Raw genomic sequence first — 21,235 nt, 5'->3', positions numbered from 1 at the left:
TTGCACTTTGTGAAAGAAGCTCAAGAGAAACTAGGGAGCTATTTCTGTGCTTTCTTTGAGGAATATTACTCATTGAGTAATTTAAAATGGAAACATAACTAAGATTTTTTTTTTTTTTAAGCAAATCGAATTTTGAGAGAATACTTTGGTGGTATGTAAGGCTGTAAAACTCCTTTTATCCTTCTCCAATCTTTTCAGGCTGTATAAAGAGACTGCAGCAGATGTGAATTATCTGCCTTCACACATTTCTGTTGTTGTCAATGGTAATTTAATGTGTAGTAATAATATTTGCTTTATAGTTCAGTTCATGACTACTATAGGGATCAGAGCCCTAGTCCTTTTGACTACTGTTTTCCAGGTACTTTTTATGAATTATATATGTCCAGAAAATACTTAGATTACAAAGTTTAACCAAAGAAATGTATATGTTTAATTCTAGTTTTGAAACAAAATTATGTCAGATATTCTCTGATCTCAATGCTACTTACCGTACAATACAAGGCCATTTACAGTCTGAAAATTTCAAGGTATGTATTTCATTGTTCTTTACCTGACATTGAAGTCAAATGAATAGATATTCCTACACAAGAGATGACATTCTATCATAGGTGGTTTAAACCTCGAGCTTTCTAACTAGAAGGTTTTTTATTGTTATTTTTTTCTCTCACAAAGATTTTAACTTGACCATGCTATTTTAAAATTATTGAAGGAAAAGCAGCTTTTGTATTTAAAACATTTTGCCTAAGGGAGAAGAGAAGTCTGAATAAAATGTTAGGAACAAAATTAGTATGTAACAGATGAAATGTGCAGGTATGTGTATAGTTGTGGAGCTAGGAGATTATCTGATACATGAATGGCACCAGAAAGGCCTTTCTTAGCTTTTTAATTGTTTTGGACCACTTTAGATCTCAGTTTTCAGAATAAATTTGGGTTTCTCAGTGTGAGAAGAAACTGATGGGCATAGCAGCATGAAGTTATGTTTTAGTGCTTTTGGTGATAATTGGACTTTAAGGTCCAGTAAGCAGTCTGTCCATGGCTGGTTGAGAGTGATTTCCAGATGTTTAGTGCTCTGTTCCTTGCCATTCTTATATAAGTACTCAGTCCTACTCTTTTTGCTCTTATTTTTAAAGATGCCTCTGCAGCCTTTTATTTTTTTTTTTCCATTTCTAAACCAGATTGTTAAACTGCAGTACATTTAGCCTTTCTGTGTTATATATTTTTGCTTTCCCTGGTTCTTCTACCTTCTCCTCTCCCAGTTGTCCTAGATCAATTGCTTAGTCATATTTCAGCTACCTGCTATTTTTAAAAAAATAAATTATGTGGTAAACATTTTTTTCTTTAAGTGTGCATCCCTAGCTGCCTTTAATGTGTCAAGCTTGAGCTGTAGCGGGTGATTTCAATTGTAACTCACTTTTGGGCCCCTTCCTTCCCTAAATCAAAGATTAAGGGGTGATAGGGACATAATTTCAATTCAGTAATATGAATAAGCTAGTGTTAATTTCTTTTTCTACAAAAGGGAAGATATTTGCTGTTGCATTTAGGAGAGATAACTGGCTCTGAACATCTGTGCAGACTGAAAGTTACCATTGGTATAGGAACTGTGAGCATCTGAAATTGATAAAGTAACATGAACACAAAATTCAAGCGAGATTAAAAAAATTTAAGTTACTAGTCTTTCCCAACATAGCATCTGTTATATACCCCAGTGTGGAACATCTTTTTCTTAGCACTATGGTTCTCTATAGTATATTTCTGATAATTTAAAATCTTCCACTACAAATTTATTATCATTTCTTTTCTGTTGTTTCTAGCAACGGGTAATGACCTGCTTCCGAGCGTGGGAAGACTGGGCCATCTATCCAGAACCATTTTTGATCAAACTACAGAATATTTTCCTGGGGCTTGTAAATATCATGGAAGATAAAGAAACAGAGGTAAGTGGTTTGCCTGATCCTTAGTGGTGCTAGCAGACATCCAGTGGAATTGGCAAGGATTATTTTGACATGTCTGTTAGGGTGAATACAGCTGTGCTTTGTAACAGAGATTAATCAAAATCCGTAAATTATAATCTGGAATGTATTGGCATACTTAAATGGCACCACTACCCTCACAGCGTTGCTTTTAAGGACATGTATGAAAGATATGTTGATGTATTTGTTGCTTGCAGATTATGTACTGTGGTGGAATTATATTGTGAAAGTATTTCAAAGCAAAGACCAGTGCAGAATGACAGGCATTTGCTTTGTTTTGGAAATACTGTAGTAATCTATCAGTGAATTTTACAGGTACTAGTTTTATTTCCTCAGAGTACTAAATAGCTTGGCATCTGGTAACCTGAACCATCCTTTTCACTTTCTTTTTGTGTGAGTGTCACATTTGGATTTAATAGAGCACTGTGAGCTTCCTTAGTTTGAGAAGAACGAAGGCTTACTGGTGATACTCTGCTCTGATTTTTGCTGTGTTGTGTTAGAGCAGTAAATTGCTAGCTTTCTAGTTACACTGCAGCATTTATCTCTTTTATGACAGAGATTATTTTTAACAGAGTATTTAGGGATCTTTGTGGAGGTAGTGACAGGTATAAATTATTATTCAATTTTAAAATTTTATGCTTAAGACTTTCCAGAGCACTTGTTAGTACCAAGTGGCTGTGTACCAATTTGTCTACAGTTACACATGCATCCTATTTAAGGAGAATTAAGAGAGAAAGAGAACCAGTAAATAGATGTATGTTTAGGGTAAGTTCATTTTGTCATCGCAAAGACATGGCTTTCGGAATAGCAGGTGAACTACATTGTAATTGGAAGGTTAGATATTTCCCTTAACAACAGAGCTGGGAAAATATGTATATATGTGAAGGAAAGCACACCTGAACATATACAAGTATATATTTTATTTACATGTATTAATAGTATTTGTGTTCCTGTTGAATAGTTTATTTCTGTTAGTTGTTCAGTTTACAGGGTGTCAGGGAGTCTTTCATAGGTAGTAAGTGTACATCAGATTTATTTGAATGTAATTAGCTCATTTCAAGCTAAGATCTCTGCTTAGTATGTTCTCTTCTTTTGGTATGTAGGTCTTGCAAAATCTCAAGTATCTTGTGGACAACTTCCCAGTTCTTACTTACAGTTTCATATAGGAGTCTATTGTCTTTTTTTTTTTTTTTTTCCTCTGAGAAATAAGCAGTTGTACTGGGAAGCAAAAATCACGTTAAGTTGAGGAGAAGGGGCTGTATTTCAAGTTCTTTTTTTAAAGCTATTTCTTTAAAAAGACATGAATCAATAGTGGGAAAAATAAAGGAAAAAAAAAAAAGATTTGTTTCTGTAAGAATTTGATAATTATTTGCTTATAGGAAGTACCAGATGATCTTGATGGGGCTCCCATTGAGGAGGAGCTTGACGGTGCTCCACTAGAAGATGTGGATGGAATTCCTATTGATGCTGCTCCTATTGATGATCTTGATGGAGTCCCAATTAAATCACTAGATGATGATCTTGATGGAGTACCCTGTAAGAAATGTTTCAACTTTACTTGCAATTTAAATTTTCAATTTTTGATGATAATTTCATACAAGTCCTTTGATAGAGCCAAGAATCAGCATGACATACAGCTTAGTAAAATGTTGAATTGATTATTTTCAATTTATCCTAAGAAGAATTAGTTTATTAAATGACTTTTAGATTGTAATCGCTTCAGATAATAGATGCCCTCTGATGTTATGGGTAAATGCTTATCAGGCTCTAAATCCTAATTTTTTTCCTCTGCAAGTAGTGAAATGGCATAATATACTTCAATATTTAAATCTGACTGTTAGATTAAGATTTTTGAGTTTTGAAGAACTTTGGAAATGATTTTTCTGTGTCTTCTCCTCCAACAGTGGATACAACTGAAGACTCAAAAAAGAATGAGCCAATATTTAAAGTTGCTCCTTCAAAGTGGGAAGCAGTGGATGAATCAGAATTGGAAGCTCAGGGTTAGTTGGTGAAGTATTTATTGAACTGGAACATTTTTCTAAATAAATTGGAAGTTCAATGTTTTGTTTAGTGATCGTTTGTCTATTTCATGATTGTTTTAAATTAAGCTGTCTAAAAACAGTAGTGTGATTTCTTTAGTAATACAGAAAGATTTTTTAACTTTTGACTTCTTTTTTTGGTTATAAATTCTATGAAGGAAATAGTCTCTTCTGTTTTTATTTTCCTGCCTGAGTAACTTGGAAATTCATTACAAATAAATATTGGAAAAATCTGTCTATGTGATTGATGATCCTTTTGTCTGGATGATAAGGTTTTCCAAAGTGAGAAACACTTGACTGCTTTCAAAAAAATTTTCTTAAGAATGGTATATATGCAATTTAAGTAAATAACTCAGTTATATAGTTAAATATTCTGATGAAGTACAATTTTGAATATTTATTTCTATGAAATAGGTAGTCTTTGCATTAAGTGCTTGATGTTCTGAGATTTTATAGTAATGTTTGTAATATCTAAAATACTGATTTTCAGATGAAATGATAGCTTTTTTGTTGCTCAGTTACCTTATTTTCTCTTCTAGCTGTTACAACTTCTAAATGGGAGCTTTTTGACCAACATGAAGAATCTGAGGAAGAGGAAAATCAAAAGTAAAGATTTAGATTTCTTTTTCCTAATTTAGAAGTCTGGCATCTTTATTTAAATAGCATGTTTTTAATTAAAATGAATGGTACAACTTCTGTGTTTAAAATGTTTTTTATAAGTCATTTCCATTGGCATTGTGTTTTACTAGCACATTATTTAACAAGTTGTTTTTTGCCTACTATCTTAAAATTGAGAGCACCCAAAAATAGTTTTACTTTGTCATTCTGATGAAAACATACTAATTTTCTGCCTTTGAGGCTGAGCTTCTTCAGAACTCCCTGTAAACTATGTATATTGTAAGAGCAAACAAAGATGAAAATCTGAAAGTAGGAAAATAAGAAAATGAGATTATTAGGATCTTAGTGCAGCATTCTTTTTGAGACACCATAATTCTAATGTGATAATTTATACTCTTTTGTAGAGTTTCCAGTTGTAGTGTCTAAATTGTTGGTAATTTGGCAACTCATTTAATGTCAGCTAGTAAAAGCTAAGGTAGTACGCTTTGGGGATCTTGAGTATTCATCAAACCTGCATGAATGCATCTAAAAATTTGCCTTTCTCTTTAGACACAAAGTACAGTGGGTAGTGTTCTGATGCATGTGTTTCTTGGGATGTTAATAAACCCCATACCATCTGTTGTTCCTAAACAGCCTTTTATTTTGTTCTTTAAACAATTGTGAACATCTATTAGTAATGCTTTAAAAATTTTACTGCCTTATGTATCGTACTGCAGCACTCTAGTGGCCAATCTGAGAATACCATTTTAAGTATATGACATTACTCAGGTTTGCCTCACAAAAGTGTGTTGTTTTTGTTCTTTTATAGAACTAACTGTATCTTAAAAAGCACAATTACACCACTTCTGGGGATTTTGTTGAGGTAGTGGACTTGTTTTGTTGACTATGAGTTACTTACGAATTTGATTGTAAATTTCAAGAAAATTTTTGTGCTCTGTTTATAGGAAAAGTGTAAATTATCTGAATTATAAAAACTAATGATTTAAATGGAAATATTAAGGTATCTATACCACAAGTGGTTGTTTTTTCTCATATGTGAAGTTCTGCAGCCAATCTTATTTAATAGATTTCATAATACAGAAACTAATCATAGAAACTTAGTAGTAGAGATAATAAATTTTGTAAGAGTTTGTTGTCTTAAATACATATGTACTGGTTAATTCTGTTTGTTCTCCCTAAAGTCAAGAAGAAGAAAGTGAAGATGAGGAAGACACTCAGAGTTCTAAGTCAGAAGAGCAACACATGTATTCCAATCCTATTAAAGAAGAAATGCCTGAATCCAAGTCATCAGTCAAATACTCAGAAATGAGTGAAGAAAAGCGTGCCAAACTCAGAGAGATAGAGGTCAGCGTGAGGTGTTTTGTTCTTCTCTTTCATCCCCTTGCAACCTCCCCTGCCCATTTTTCTACATACAATAGGGACTTATTTTTCCTGAAATAATTATTGTCTGGTTATAGAAGACTTCTTTAGTTTGATGTATTTTTATAAAGGTGTGTTTGTTTACAGTCTTGCCTTGTTTAGATTTAAAAAATAATGCAGCAAAAAATAAAAAATTGAGTCAGGGAATATTGCAGTCTGAGAATTATGCTGTTTTTCCAGTGTCCTCCTTCCCTGTACCACTGGCAGCTTTAGCTTCTTTGGATTCTTCTTTTTTTTTGGCTTGGATTCCACTTTTTTGGCAAATGGGGATGACTTTTGAATGTGGCCTTAGTCCTACACTTCTCTTTTTCTTTCTGTCTTTTGCCATGAAGTCTTGTGTCTCTATTTATTACACTGAAAAATTGTTCTGAAAACTATCTTAAGACAGCAGACAAGGATGCAGCTAAGCTAGGTGATTGTGAAAATGGGGCATTTTAATTAAAGAATTAAATTCGGTATATAGCGCTTGCTTATTCATTTATCCTTTCTCCAGGCATGGGTGCTAGCATATTTGTTAAGGCTGCTGAGCAGAGATTCTTATGCCTTCATTCTGGCTTCCAAGCATATGGTTGTTCAGTGAGAAGGTGGCTAGAACTTGAATTTTTTTTATGAACTCTGTCTAGCAGTGAAGCCTTTTTCTTGTGCAGTGTCATGCAAAAACAAGTTTAAACAAGTTTCCAGCCTATTTTCAGTATTAAAACCCATGATGGACTGAATACTGACACTTTTATACCTTCTATTCAGTGCATTGAAATGATATTAACAGGTTGCTAAGCTATTTGTTGCAGGTGTAGCATCTCCAGGTTATAGGTTATAATTTGGGTAGTATTTTGAATGTGGCAATGTCATGCTACAACATACTAATAAGGTAGATTGGCAAACTCCTGTAATATTCTGTAAAGATCTACAGGTATAATATTCTAAAGCATCACGGCCTTTATTTCTCTCAGGTATGCTTCTGATTAATAATTCAGATTATCAGAATTAGTGATCTATTACCAAGTGAGTATATACCTTTTGCTTAGCATACCAGTTTGAAAGTTCACATGGTATGTAGCTATTTGAAGTGAGCAAATGCTTTGAAAAAAGCTAAATAGAACTTGATTCTGACTTGACTCATGGTGGCAAAAAAAACCCCAAAAAACAAAAAAAACCAACCCATAATGTTAGACTTACGAAAGTACAAGTGTAACTAGTTTTCATTTTACTGCAGTAATGACTTAGCAGTTATAGAAATGCCTCTGTTCCGTTTGAATATCTGCTTTATAGAAGTTACCCTAACACCTGTTCAAGCAAATTAGGAAGTGGTTTACTTTAATTACTGTCAAATTCGTACTGCACCAAAAGCTCTTTTGTCAGTGTATCCCCTGTCTACAACAGTCTTAGCTGGTAAATGTTCCTGAGTTTTTCAAATTCGTGTTGCCATCTTTATTCCTTGTGGTAAGTGAATTACCATTTCAGTTTCAGACTTGGAATCACCAGAAAAGAAATGTAAATTCTTCACTTTCAGAATATTTCAGACACTATGTATAGAAGTACTTAAAATTTAAAATTTTTATTGACATTTGTCATTGTCAGGGAAAAAATGAGTTTTCTTCTTCAGCAGACTTATGATAAAAGTTACTCCCTGTATTGCTTTCAATTGTTTACACTCCAAGTTTCTTCTTATTGTGTACCCAATCCTTGCCAAAGAACATACCCATTAGAAAATTTGAGGGGAGGATCTGAGAAAAATCCAGTTACTAATTTTAAGTTGTACTATCTAACAGACACTGCTAAAAAGTCATCTAAAATCTTTTGGGTTTTTTTTTTGTTTTTTTTTTTTTTTGTTTTTTTTAAAGAAAGACTCAGTCTTTTTCTCTGGCAGCTTACACTGTGACTGGGACAGCTGAAACAAATTTTTTCATGCGTTTTCAGGAGACTTGTGCACTTGTAGGCAACAATGCTTTCTCTTGACAAAGTTAATAAATTTGTCAGATGGAAGGGGGAAGCAAGGTAGTAAACAAACTTTTGCCCTGTCAGCACAGGCTACATGTAGCAGAGACTGGTACCATCAGAATGAATTGGTATTAACCCTTTGTTTGCTTCTCCCCCTTTCTTCCCCTATTAACCTTGCTGATGTATGAATTCTTTCCAGAATTTAGTAAGAGTAGAGGCTTCCTAACATTAAAGAACAGTAATTTCTTCACTGTTTTTGTTTAACTGTAGAAATATTGCTGTCTACTTTTCATTATAACTCATATTTCAGAATTGGTCTTTAAAGTGCTAGATATGTGTACCTCTCTGTGTCTGTCCCTTTCAAATATTGTCATTTTGAGACTGTCCTTGACTGCAAGTAGTGAGCTTGCTACATATGAAAAAGGAAATGTAAAAGACAAAAATATCCTTTATTTTGTGAAGAGGACTCTGTACTGTGAAATGTTAGAAAAATGATAATTTTACATTGTCTTGAATTGTTCATTAAGCCTGTTTCCTCATGGGTACCAAAACTCACAGATCCAAAATGAAGGACGAATGTCTGTCTTCTTAGACATTGCTCTAAGATTCTTGACTTTGATCTCCAAATTATAGAAAGACTTCAATCTCAAAAGTCCATGCCCATCTCCTGTGAAGTGTCAGAGGCATCATCTCCTAAAAATCTGCTTCAAGAATTAAGTTTAGAGTTAAGACTTTATTCTTTCATGCTTCTGACCTGTATCAAACTGCTTTGGCACACTTAACTAATGCAGATCTCCTTAGCTTTAGAAGCTGGGATTACCCGAAGAACAGTTTTCATCCCGTCAGAAAAGCAGCAGATGTTCTGTTAGTGTTTTTTTTTTTTTTTTCCCCCGATTCCAACTTGATGTTACACGTGGATGGTAACTTTCCTGTGGTAACTGTTGTAGCCTTGAAGGCTTTCTTACTATGGAGTTACTCATTTTGGAAGGTACAGTAATGTCTTTGCAAACAAAATGACAAGGTGCTGAAGTCGTTAAAGATTACAGATCAGTTGGGTGCTGCATAAGGATTTTTAATTCTGTCCTGAGAAACTCACAGTGCGGGCTTCACCTGCAGCAGGAGGCAGATATCTCATCAATCTGGACACATCATTGCCACCAAAAGCCCCAATGCCAGAGGAGATGGCTGTCCTCCTTAGTAAGCTGCCATTCCTAACCTTTGCTTTAGCCACCTTTGACCTCAAAGCTTGCTTAATTTGAGGTTAAATCAAAGACCTCAAAGATTGCTTGATCAGAGGTAGAAGACAAATGATCTTCAGTTTTCTTCTACCTCATCTAGAGCTGAGTGATATGTAGAATGGATTCTGTTATATAGTTTTGTTATATAGTTTCTGCTCTGTTCATACTCCTTCTGCCCCACGCATAAACACAGACTTGTTTCACAAAAAACAGATCATGATATTTGAGGTACAATTTATTCTGCCACCAGGAGCCAAAGAGTTTTTTCCTACATGTCGCAAAGAAAAGAAAGTTACTCCCTTTAGTTTGATATGAGTTGCTGTACTAGACCAGATTAAACGTCCTTTAGCTTAGTATTCAGTCTCCAACAGAGAATGCCTAGAGCAAAATGTAAGAACATAATCCCCGGGGAAGATCATTATCTGAGGCCTATTCTGGATTTAAGGACCCTCTAAACCCTTATCAAGAAACTAAAGTTCATGCAGTTTTCCTTGTTTCTTTTGCTGAATTATGGTACCTTGTATGCAGAGGGCTCATTTTCAGGTATTTGTACATCTAAGTCATAGGAAATATCTGATGCTCGTAGTTTCAAGTCATCATTATAGCAGTGTAACCCTTTGATTTCTTTGCTGTCTACTGAGGCTTGCTAATCTAGCTGATTTGAGGCCACTGCAAAGTGACAAAAAACCCACATTAAACATCTTACAAGGTCTTAATAATAACAGATGAGACTGCTAGTCAAACAAGAGACAAACAGTTTTGTTATTTATAGTAGTACTTCTCCCTAAGAAAATGGCTATCTTAATTCAGCAGAGATTTTGGTCCATTTTAAATCTTTGGATCTGCTTCTGTTTTACACAAAGATGCAAGTGTAGAATTGTTTAACTGCAAGATACATGGCATCCTTTGTGTGAGATTCAGCGTGCCAGAGTCGTCCTGTTAGGACTGAAGACGTATTTGAAATCTGTATATCAGTGTAACTGTCATCAGTTAATAATATTTTAGCTACAGAAATTCCATTGCCCTTAGACTCATCGGAAAACCCATGTTTTCAAACCAATTTTTTGTTCTTTTCTGCTGCTGGAGAAGTCCAGGACTTGTTGCAGCTATTGCTGGGCTGAGTCTGTTTTAAGGATAAGTAAAACACTTTTGTTGACTTGAAGTCTGCTCAGAAGTCTCTGCTGTATATGATTGTTCTAGATAGGAGTGCAGCGATACATCTAGTGAGCTAGAAAGTAGTCTAATATATAGTACGCACCTACTTTACTTCAAATAAGTTGTAGTTGAACCTGGCCATATAAGTTATGAGGTGATTTATAACTGTGTAACAACCTCTTCTTAAAAAGCCTCTTTTCACTCCTGAGAGCATTGTTTATGCATACAGGCAGTATCAGCAGAAGATCATAGAAAACTCTGAGCAGCTTTTGAAAACAGATTCATTTTAAGCAAGTGAGGCTACCCACAGAACACCTGTTTGTGTCAGAATGCAAAATGCTACAAGCAGGGCTTCAATTTCCATCAGTTTGTGTTTTCTCTGAACAGGGGAGCAAGAAGATGTTCTTTTATGCAATTTGCTAGCTTACTGGTTGTTCTGTAATCAAGGCCTCAATTTCTAGGAAAGCTGATCTTTGAAACGTCTGTTCAACTGAATTTGAGCAGAGGGCAGGGGAGAATTTCAAGATGAGTATTGAAAGGCATGAGGCATACTATTTTTGTTCCTAGATGAAGCTGTTTCTCCAGGACTTATATGTGATCCCTGCTCATGTTTAATGAGAAATGTGATCCCTGCTTTGGAGCGTTTGGTGGAACTCCCATGTTGTTTGACGTTTCCGCATCGCAGTCTCTGTTAAGAGTGATGCTGCTAATGAAAACCTCTAAATTCTCGGTTGTGGGAGACTGCAGCGCCTAAAATGCAAGCAAGAAATTAGTATTTCAAAGTTTTGACAAACAGTTTTGAAAAACTTTCCTCTTCTGTATTACTGTGTATATTACTGAATCTAGAGATGATCTAGATGAAGTCAACAAATCTCTATCTATACCTAGGGACAAACGGGCTTATTTTTGTCCGTTGGACAGTAAATAAAAGAATAACCAATTCAATGTGAGTAAATTAGTTCTCTCTGAGTGCACGTTTACTAAGCGGAGTGCTTGCAATGTTCATAGATCAGATATGCAGAATAAAGCCTAATTTCTAAGAATCTCTCTCGCGTAGAGGGGAACCTGTGACTGCATAATAGAAATATAAGCATCATATACCCTACAAGGAGATTATCAGAAGAGCATTGGTAATAGCTAGTGTGCTAAGAATAGTGAACGCTCCAAGAATAGAAATGGTGAAGGGAGATGATCAAACATTAGAAGCTCGTGTATTAATTCTGAGCTATATGAGTCTTCTGAGAATTCTTTCCAGACTTTTATATTCAAGTCATTCTTCTTCTTGCAGAACACAGTGATGGTGCTGGTGTTTTGAAGTGTTTGCCCAAGATTGCAATTCTCTCGAGAATATTGTGCTGCATGTTAGGCTGTAGGATGAGCTGATCTGATCTAACTGCTCACTTCTGCTGAAAGGGGAACATCCTGGTCCTAACTGGAGCTCTAGCATTTGCTGATCCTCTCTCTGAGCCAATGCTACTCACTAATTCACCAAAAGAGGGAGGAGTGGGGGAGGGAGGGCAGTGGGCTTCTTCTGGATCAGTGGCTTCATCTGGCTCTTGGAAGGCTTAGACAAACACTGCAACTGGTGCAAAAGGGAAGGAAGGAGAAGCAATCCTTTGCCTGGAACAGGCAAATGGAGAAGGAAGATGGAAGAGAAAGATCTTTCCATAGTGAGCTGTTATTACTCTCTGAGCATTTTGTTGCACTTAGTTTCCTCTTCCAAGGGAATTAGTACACCTGACAGACTGCTTGTAGAAAGATGCTGTGGATAGAGAAGTCTACATGGGTTCAAAAGGAGGTACAGCAAATCTGTGGAAGAGAGGTACATTGATGGTTGCTCTGCAGAAGATCACAGTTGGCTGAGGAAGCACTGTGATCTTAACGTAGTTGGAGTCTGGGAAAGTGCTGGATAGTGGTTTTTGTATAAACTTTTTTTTGCTTTTGTACTTGAGCATCTGGCCACTCATGCCCCCAAAATTTGTTGGGAAAGTAACACATTGATACTCAAGTCATTCCTGTGGGTATTTTGAATTTCATGCTAGTAGCGGCTTATGTGATATGCATGTTGGACAAGCTGCTAAAGGTCAGCATTTTTTGTATCTGAATTATTTTAACCTCCTGAACTATAGCAGAGACCTCAAGGATGTAGTTACCTCTGCTGTCTGTCTTCTTTCTGCTGGTAGAAGCCACCAACAGTGTTTATATCAGATGGGTAATATACCCACCAGAGTTTCTTGCTGGGGATGATAGCAATTTCTTTGCATGCTTGTTTTTTTGAGTGTAAGTCATGCCAAAGTTGGAGATAGTACTCCTCAGTGATGACCGTGCTCTTTCTTCACCTGTTCCACGTGGTCAGCACTTGGCCACATAATACTGGCCCATGCAGATCCTTGGTCCACGCCAGGGCGGCCATTCTAATGTTACGTTCTTTCTGATTCCTGAGGTACTAAACTACTGTGAGGTGGGAGCTTTTTTCACTCATGTTATAAATTTTACTTTGTAGAAGAGATTAGTAGCCTGTTCTAGAGAACAGGGAAAAAGAGGGATAGGTTCTGGTCTAAATAGGCTGTAAATTGTAACTAATTCAAATCAAGTAAAACCTGTTACTGAATTCCTAGTTCTATTTCCATTTAAGTTACCTTGAGCTATACAGTTGTGCTTCCTCACTTTCAATATATGTCTAAACAGTGGTAGCCTTGTAGCTCTGTTGGCCTAAACATGTAAACAAGTCATCTTGTAGGGACTTTTTTTAAATTAATCTGTGTGATTTCTCTGGGAGAAGAGAGTAAAAATTGTATGGATGTGTTCATTCCTTGTTAACTCAAGAGGATCAACCAAGCTTCTTCTGTCCTTGTGTTTGATACTGAACATGCTAAGAAGCTAATGGTCTTGAAGTTTACCTGATGGTAGAGAATACAGTTGATCTTTTTGATTTCTTACCGAAACAAGAGGAACAGGTTGACACTGAATGCACTGTTTCAAGAGGCGTTCTAGCTTTTGAAGCTTTTGCATTTGTAAAATGACTAAGGACTTCTCACCTTTATGGAGCATTGAATGGTATTTGGCAAACAACACAGGGATGCAAGTTTTGGATAAATAGGGGTTTGCTATGATTGGCTAAGTTGTAAACAAAAATGAAAAGCGTTCAACTGTAGATGAATCATGGTCTGTAAATGAAGGAGGCAGAATTTTTCAGAAATTTACCTTGGCACCTGACAAACAAGATAGGAATACCAGTTTTTCAAAAAAGGGATTTTTCCATCCTGTTTCTGCTTAAATGGAAGTGTGTTGCATGGCTGATGCAAGCTGTGCAGTTGAAGAGGATTCTGCCTGAAGTAGTGTCTTTCTTGCATGTTTTTTTATGCTGAAGATACTTGTTCTTGTGATTGGTTTATTTCTTTAATTCCCTTACTTTCTACTCGCTAATGAAGTATGAGGGCTGATTAGAATAGATGGTAACTTCTTACCCAGTCTGGCCTGCTGCTTTTGAGAGGGAAGAAAAAACCTTCAGTATTTAACATTGTGCCTACTTCGTATTAGGGAATTGAGAATTTGGAGAATAAGAAGCCTGTTACATAATCAAGTGGATACAGTTGCAAGATTTTATTTATTTATTCATTTTTCTCCTTGATGTGTTTTCAGTTTGAAGGAGTTAGAGAGAAGTATTTTGACACTAAAGCTAAAAAGAAACCTCAAGCACTGGAAAAATCTACCCTTGCATATAACTGTAACTATGCAGGTCGATGTTGAAAGAGGAAATGCAGCAGGGTCAGAGCACAAACATTTGGAAAAAGCTTGACAAATACAGTCTGGCCTCACCCCTCCCTTACGTCAAGCACTTCCCCCCTCCCCAAAACCTTTGAATGCTTGTAAGAGACTGTGTCAGTTGTGAAATCACAGCAAGAGTAAAGGATTAGCAGATAATAAGAAATGCAAGTGAAGTTTTATGATGTGAATCAACTTGGAAAAGGATTTAGTACATCTAGAAGAACAAAAGTTCCACATGGAAAAATCGTGACATTTGGTTAACTTTGTGACTCAGATGGTGATGTTATCACAGTAAATTTAGTGTTACATTTAGCAGCACTAGTGAGCTGAATTCTGTTCTGAAGCTTGATAGTACACAAGAGTATTGTTATAAAAAAAAAATCTCTCAAATCAGCCAGTCCAACTGTGCAAACTACCCTGAAGAGAAGATTCATTGGGTTTTATGTTGTAACTGTGTCAGTCGTTCAGTTTTAATCTTCTAATATTTAGGATTAAGTGGAAAAAAGATGCTTTCTAAACAAAAATTTCTAGTAGACAAGAGAATTTTGAAATGGAATGTATTAGGACACCTGCAACAAATGATCTCATTTTGAAAGAAAAATGCAGATAATGATCTAAGCAATGTTAGGGTGCAGTGTTCTAATGATGGGAACAGAACTTAGTAGAATAACGGAAAAAAAATCCCTTTATTTTTAGTTTTTGTTATGTCTGTAAATAACTGCAGGTGCCTGCAGACAAATATGCGGTTTTGTTACTTTGATCCAGTTAAATAAAGTTAGTATCTTTTCGTGTACAAACTTGTATGGAAAGAATGAAGTACACACACTATAAATTATGGAAATTTCATTTTCAGCCACCTGCCTAACTGGATAATAATAAGCCCAATAACCTAATGGTCAGTGTTATTTTCACAGCTTAAGGTGATGAAGTTTCAGGATGAGTTAGAGTCTGGGAAAAGACCCAAGAAACCAGGCCAGAGTTTTCAGGAACAGGTTGAACACTATAGAGACAAGCTGCTCCAGAGGGTAAGAAATGTTCTTTATGTTTGGCTCTGATTCTGTGATAGGCTTTTACTGAGTTTATCAAATGTAAGGTGGCATTAAGTAAAACAACAAATGGTTCTAGTTAAAATTCCATTGTAATGTCAAACTGCATGACTAAATCCAGGTGCTTTCTGCAGAGTAGCTATAATCTCTATTTTTATCAAAGTAAATGTAACATTTCACTCTAAACATATGAGTATCATTAGAATGTCAGAGTGTATTGAAACCTTAAGGGGTCGCTTGTGGACCTACTACATAAAGGAAATGGTTAGGTGTGGGCAAGGAAGGGAGAGATGTCAATTGAAAATGTTCAAAAGACTTTGTTTTACTTCTGGTAATTGATCAGTTGTGCTAAAGGCTTCCAAAGGAAGAGAAGGAATAGTATTAAGCAGCATATGCACTTCTCCAGTGTATCAGATTTCCTAGCTAATTCCAGCTCATACTGTCATCCAAAAGTGATTAGCTCTGTGCCATTGCCGTTTTCAGTAGTCCTCTCTGGACTATGAAGTCAGAGGGGCTTTAAACAGTAGTGTCATGTATGTGATGTGATTTTTGAATCTTTGAAACATAACCGAAAGTGTAAGTAATATTTGGACAATGTGTTAAATGAAAGAGGATAAGGGCTCGTTGCTTCTTTTGATCTGGCTTTACAAGCTGACAGATCAATGATAAAATTGCAGAAATATTGCTTCTGGTATGTTATCAGAACTAGAACTATCTGTGCAGTTCTTTGAAGCTACAAACAAATACAGCAGTTTTCACTAGGTGTTTTTCTGTCACTTGTGTTTTGGATTATTTAGTGCTCAATATATGGCTAATTCACTGAAATAATTTTTGCAGAATACCTTGCAGAAAGAGACCTGTAAAAATTAAGACGGTTGATCCATGGAGTAGATTTACACATTTGGAGCTTGAGGGTAGCAGTTAAGGCTTCAATTTATATGAGTATCTTTTCTTTCAAATATAATTCTATCCTAAAACTTCCCAGAGAAATGACTTGTGTAGTAAGCCCGGAAAGTTTGTGTCAGTCACTTAAAAAGAACACGCATTGTAATCCTGATAGCTTTGCTGGATGCCTTGTGTTGAATTAATTCAACCAGTTTTCAAATACTATAAACTTCCAGTAATATCTGGCTTTTCTGTTTTTACTTTCAATGATGAAATTAATGTTTAATTAGAAATATCCCATGACAATTATAACTGATGTTCTTTACAACACTAATAATCCTCCTGTTAGCAAATAACTGTTTTTGTTTTGCATTATCTTCAAAATAATTTTGTATAAGACTAATAATGTGATACTGATTCTGATCACACTTGCCACTAACTTAGTTGTCATCATTTCCTGTCTATTTTACTAGAGCATAAGCTTTCCAAGAGTAAATTTCCCAGTAGTATCATATACTGTTTAAAAGAATAGGAACTTACAGTTGTTTAAATATATTTGTTCTTGTTTGTCGAGATTAAAAAAAAAGTCAGTTATGCTACCAAATGTACAAAGTACATCTTAATAGTCCATTGATTTTAGTGGAATGCGTTGGTAGCATATAATGGAAGGTATGATGATAAGGGACATTTGTAAATTTTAATAGTAAGCCTTCCATATTAAGAATATTTCTGACTTGTTATATAATGTAGATGTAATATAGCTGTCCTGATATTTCCTGCACTTGTATTAATGTCTCTATTTTTTCTTCTAAAAACTTCTTCTGTTTAGCTAAATCATCAGTATTATGTCTTCCCTGTATTTATTTATTTGTTATTTGTTATTCCCTCCCTATTTATTTATTTTACTATGTTTTTTTTGTTTTTTTTTTTTTTTAAGTGACAATACTTAAAAGAAGCACATATTTCAGTGTCTGTTCAAACGTATGGACAGTTTAGATTTGTTTTTGTGTAATAACTTTTCTAACTCTTTGACAGACAAGGGGTACTTACAGTGCATATTTTCTTTTAAAGTGGTTCTGTTGGCGAGCAGAAATGGAACATGTCTGGATTTTTTGACAGAGTAGAGGTTGTTGCAGAGCCTGATTTGTATTTTTGTTTTATTCTTGAACGTCTAGTAGATATAAAATTGTCTTAATTTTCAATCTGGAATCATGAAGTTGAATGCATATGTTTAAGTAGGAAGAAGTTCCTGATATTCTCAAATGTTTAGTTTAAAAATCTATTACAGCTGTAATATTTTCCTGAAAATTGTAAAACTGGGAACTGTTAATTTCCAATTAGATCCTCAGATATGCTTTGTTCTTCAGAGGATATCATCTTTTTTTTTTTTTTTTTTTTTGCTTTTGTCAGAGTTCGTTAAATGTTTCTCTTGAGCAAGCAGCAGTAAGGGTTTGGAGAGTGTGTACAGTGTGACCATTACTTCTTTCCCAGATTAAATGCTATTTTCCATTAGTACTCGGTGCTTTTTTGCTGTTTGTGAATGGCTTGGATATTTTTACTTAAAGATCAGTCACACCTCTGCTGAAACGATTAATGCTTCTTGTAATTCAGGAAAAAGAAAAAGAGATGGAAAGAGAACGGGAAAGAGACAAAAAGGACAAGGAAAAATCTGAATCCAGGTCCAAAGATAAGAAGGAAAAGGAGGAATGTACACCAACAAGAAAAGAGAGGTATGGCTTTCCTTGTAGTAAAGTGGACAGGAGGAAAAAACCTCACAGTTGATATCTTTTTATACTGTGGCAGGCTTGAAATCAGGTTGTGTTACATGTCTCATTTGAAAAAAAAATTGCTTTGGATATGAAAACATATTTCAGAGTTTTAAATAAATTTGCATTTTTATCCTGACTTATTCTTCTGAATAGATTCCTCTTCTGTTTCATTTAGACCCTTGAAGAAACATGATAAAATAATGACCAGCTGAAACCAATGAACTATGTTTTTAGCAGTAGATTGACTGCAATGTACTGTTCAGAAAACTGTACTAAAGTCATGCTACTTAAACAAAATAATTTGTGCTGGTTTAAATATTACTTATCTTACTGTAAAAATTCTTCAAGACAAGGGGTTTAGATAGTGTAATCAATTGTACACTACGATCCTTTAATACTTGTGTAGCTGGAATCTTCTGTAGTTTCATTAAGCATAGCATATAAGTAAAATATCTTACCTTGTCAAGAAATTGTGATGGAATGTTTCTACACTGCTACAAGCAAAGATGAGTCAAAGGCCTTAATTCTTTTAGCCAAAGAAAGTCTGCTTTTCATGTTGAATCTGATTTTTCAGTAATTAAGACACCTCATACTTAAAAGGACCTTACATTCAACTGGCAAGAAAAATGCTGTATTTACAGAAAGGAATCATTTTGTTTTAATACACATTTTTATTTGTGTGTGTGTATTTGTATATATAACTGTATTTGCTTCCTTTACAAAGGAAAAGACGACACAGTGCTTCACCTAGTCCATCTCGCAGCAGTGGCAGTAGACGAGCAAAATCCCCATCACCAAAATCAGAACGCTCAGAGCGCTCTGAACGGTCCCACAAAGAGAGTTCACGTTCTCGGTCGTCGCATAAAGATTCTCCCAGAGATGTCAGTAAAAAAGGCAAAAGGTAAGCCGGCACCTTCTCTTGTCAGATTGTACCTAAGTTAGTTGTGAATATCTTTTTGATCTTAGCACAGCACGTTGGTTACCTAAGTATTTTTTCTTAATGGACTATACTGCGTGTTCCTCATTAACATCTTTAGACAACACTTAGTGTTCAGGTGTATACAGCCTTCTGTCTTGAAAGCTAAAAATGTTTTCTATGTTTTTGCTTACTTACCTGATAACTTTGAGAACTGCAGCTTAAACCAGATCAACTTGCTGCTTTATTAGTTTATTTTCACAAAGCTTCTGTGGCCCATAGAAGTTTTGGAATTATAGTCAGTAGGCTGTGTTTGTGCTTACACAAAGCTCCTCTTCCATGCTACTTTTTTTTTTTTTCTTGGAAAAAATCTATAGTAAATACTGCCTGATCTCCAGACTGATGCAAGTGTTGTTCTCTAGCCAATGTTAAGCCTGAAGTGAGATTATTATTCCACTGGTGCCTTTGTAGCTTTAAATATATGGATTTATGTTTCTATCTTAGCCACACTCAAAAGTTCAGCTTCCACTTCTTTTAGATGCCTAGAATATCTTATTGCATAGACATGTTGAGGAAATTCCTGTGATGCTGTTGAAAAAAATGTAGCACAGATTTACAGTAATCAGATTCTTCTACTGAAAGTTAACAGTTCAATGAGAAGTACAAAGCTGTTTGTTGCTACTTTTTTCATCAGCGTTAATATGGTGGTCATATTCAATTTAAATTAAATGAGATCAATGCATTGGGTCTGCGTTAATTTACAAAATATACTCACCATCCATTTTGTTCTCCGGGGTTAGATCACAAATTCAATGTGTTTGATAAGAGCCAAAAACTTTTCAGCACAACACAATTATCCATATAGAAGAAAAGAGAAATGAGAAATTATGTTTATCAGTGCTAGCCAAGGTGGCAGAGGCATATGTGGAAGCTTATAAATTAAGTTGGTTTAAGAATGACATGAGTCAGTGTTACTTTTCTTGTAGGTTCTGAGCCCCAAAATTAAGCCAAAATGTACTAAAAACCTTATGCAAAAGTTGCCCTGTTATCAAAAAACAAGATGTTTAATCTATGATTTCCTATTACTAGTGACAGAAATATTTCTGCCTAGATTAACTCAAAAACTGAACATCAAATGCTTGTAGAAAAAGTTGGTATTATCAATTAGTATCTGATACAAAATTTTATTTTCCAGGTCACCGTCTGGCTCCAGGACACCCAAAAGATCGAGAAGATCAAGATCCAGATCCCCTAAAAAGTCAGGGAAAAAGTCCAGGTCTCAGTCCCGTTCTCCTCACAGATCTCACAAGAAGTCGAAGAAAAGCAAACACTGACAATGTTAATATTTTTATGATGCTGTCACTTACTGGAAATGCGGTTTTGTTTTTGTGCCTGAACAGTCTGTTTAAAAACAAAAAAGCATTCCTGATTTTTTTTTTTTTGTGAATGCACGTGTATACTCATGAGTATCTGCATCTGTAGACCTGTCATTGTTTTATATTGTACAAAATATCTTCATTGTGGCTATTTCCCAAATGAAACATTTTTGTGTTTAGAAGTTTCATCAAAAATGTGTGTAACTGATCTGCTGGCAGTAGTGATATTTTGTTTTAGAATGTTGTGACATAGCAGAAATAACTCAAATGTTCCCCCTTTTGTAGCTTTGACAATTTGAATTAGATTTCAAATAAAATCTGAACAGAAAATTAATATGTTGTTTTCTTGCCCCACTGGTGATACAAATCTGTAAAGGAATTCATAGTTTGTTTGGAAGTACTGTGTATTTCAGACATACTATGGTGTTCAGATCTTTCAGTATAGTACTAGCTTTGTTTCTGTTTTCACAAATTTGACTATCCAGATAAAAAAGCACCTTTTGAATCCAGTGGATGGGGTTTATTCCTATCATGGTATTTTACTCTAGGAACAGTTGAAGAGTTTGGTACCTACCATGATAAGCTTTAAAAGTAAATTTTGCTTAATGGTATTTCTTCATTTTAATAGCAGGGAATATTTCTGAAACCAGAGTAATTATTTGTTCATTTTTAAAATGCGCCTCAGCACAGGTACATCATATATATATATATATGTGTGTGTGTGTGTGTGTGTATCATATATATATATGATGTATTGGTAATGAGCAATATTTATGGCATGCACTGGGAACAATATAAGGAAAAGCAAGCCTGAGACTCAGTGACTTCTTCAAGTATAGGTACAATAATTGCAACCAACAGTATGTTCTAGTTTTCTAAAACTGATTTTTACTCCAAAAGGACAACTTTTACATTATTTTATTGAATTTATTCCTCTGTTGTGGAAATTCTTCAAAATAGAAGAATTTTTTATTACATATTTTATTTATTAATATTTTGGAATCAAGAGGCTGTTTAACTTTTTTTCAGTGTTAGGCTTTCTCCTTCAAACCTGTTCTATGTGATGGAGATTGAAGTGGCTTTAAATCGCTTCACCTT

General features: G+C 35.1%; 1 protein-coding gene across 7 annotated transcripts in view; it reads left to right on the top strand.

Annotated features, from left to right (window-relative positions):
- The window catches only part of U2SURP (U2 snRNP associated SURP domain containing), a 49,409-nt gene extending 28,938 nt beyond the window's left edge, over window positions 1-20,471 (top strand). For 6 of the 7 annotated variants that reach the window (XM_062582716.1, XM_062582715.1, XM_062582714.1 and 3 more), the window contains 10 exons: window positions 440-527; window positions 1,812-1,934; window positions 3,350-3,506; window positions 3,875-3,970; window positions 4,549-4,615; window positions 5,809-5,971; window positions 15,060-15,170; window positions 17,688-17,806; window positions 18,570-18,746; window positions 19,957-20,471. In XM_062582716.1, the coding sequence (XP_062438700.1) occupies window positions 440-527; window positions 1,812-1,934; window positions 3,350-3,506; window positions 3,875-3,970; window positions 4,549-4,615; window positions 5,809-5,971; window positions 15,060-15,170; window positions 17,688-17,806; window positions 18,570-18,746; window positions 19,957-20,095 (1,240 nt within the window). In that variant the 3' untranslated portion in view covers window positions 20,096-20,471. The remainder of the gene's footprint in view (window positions 1-439; window positions 528-1,811; window positions 1,935-3,349; window positions 3,507-3,874; window positions 3,971-4,548; window positions 4,616-5,808; window positions 5,972-15,059; window positions 15,171-17,687; window positions 17,807-18,569; window positions 18,747-19,956) is intronic. The other variant, XM_062582718.1, reaches the window with a different exon arrangement.
- The last annotated feature ends 764 nt before the right edge of the window (window positions 20,472-21,235 follow it).

This window comes from Rhea pennata, chromosome 9, assembly GCF_028389875.1.
Source record: "Rhea pennata isolate bPtePen1 chromosome 9, bPtePen1.pri, whole genome shotgun sequence".
Taxonomy (NCBI): Eukaryota; Metazoa; Chordata; class Aves; order Rheiformes; family Rheidae; genus Rhea; species Rhea pennata.
The sequence above is the reverse complement of the archived record's forward strand: the minus strand, read 5'-3'. Positions and strand labels throughout refer to the sequence as shown.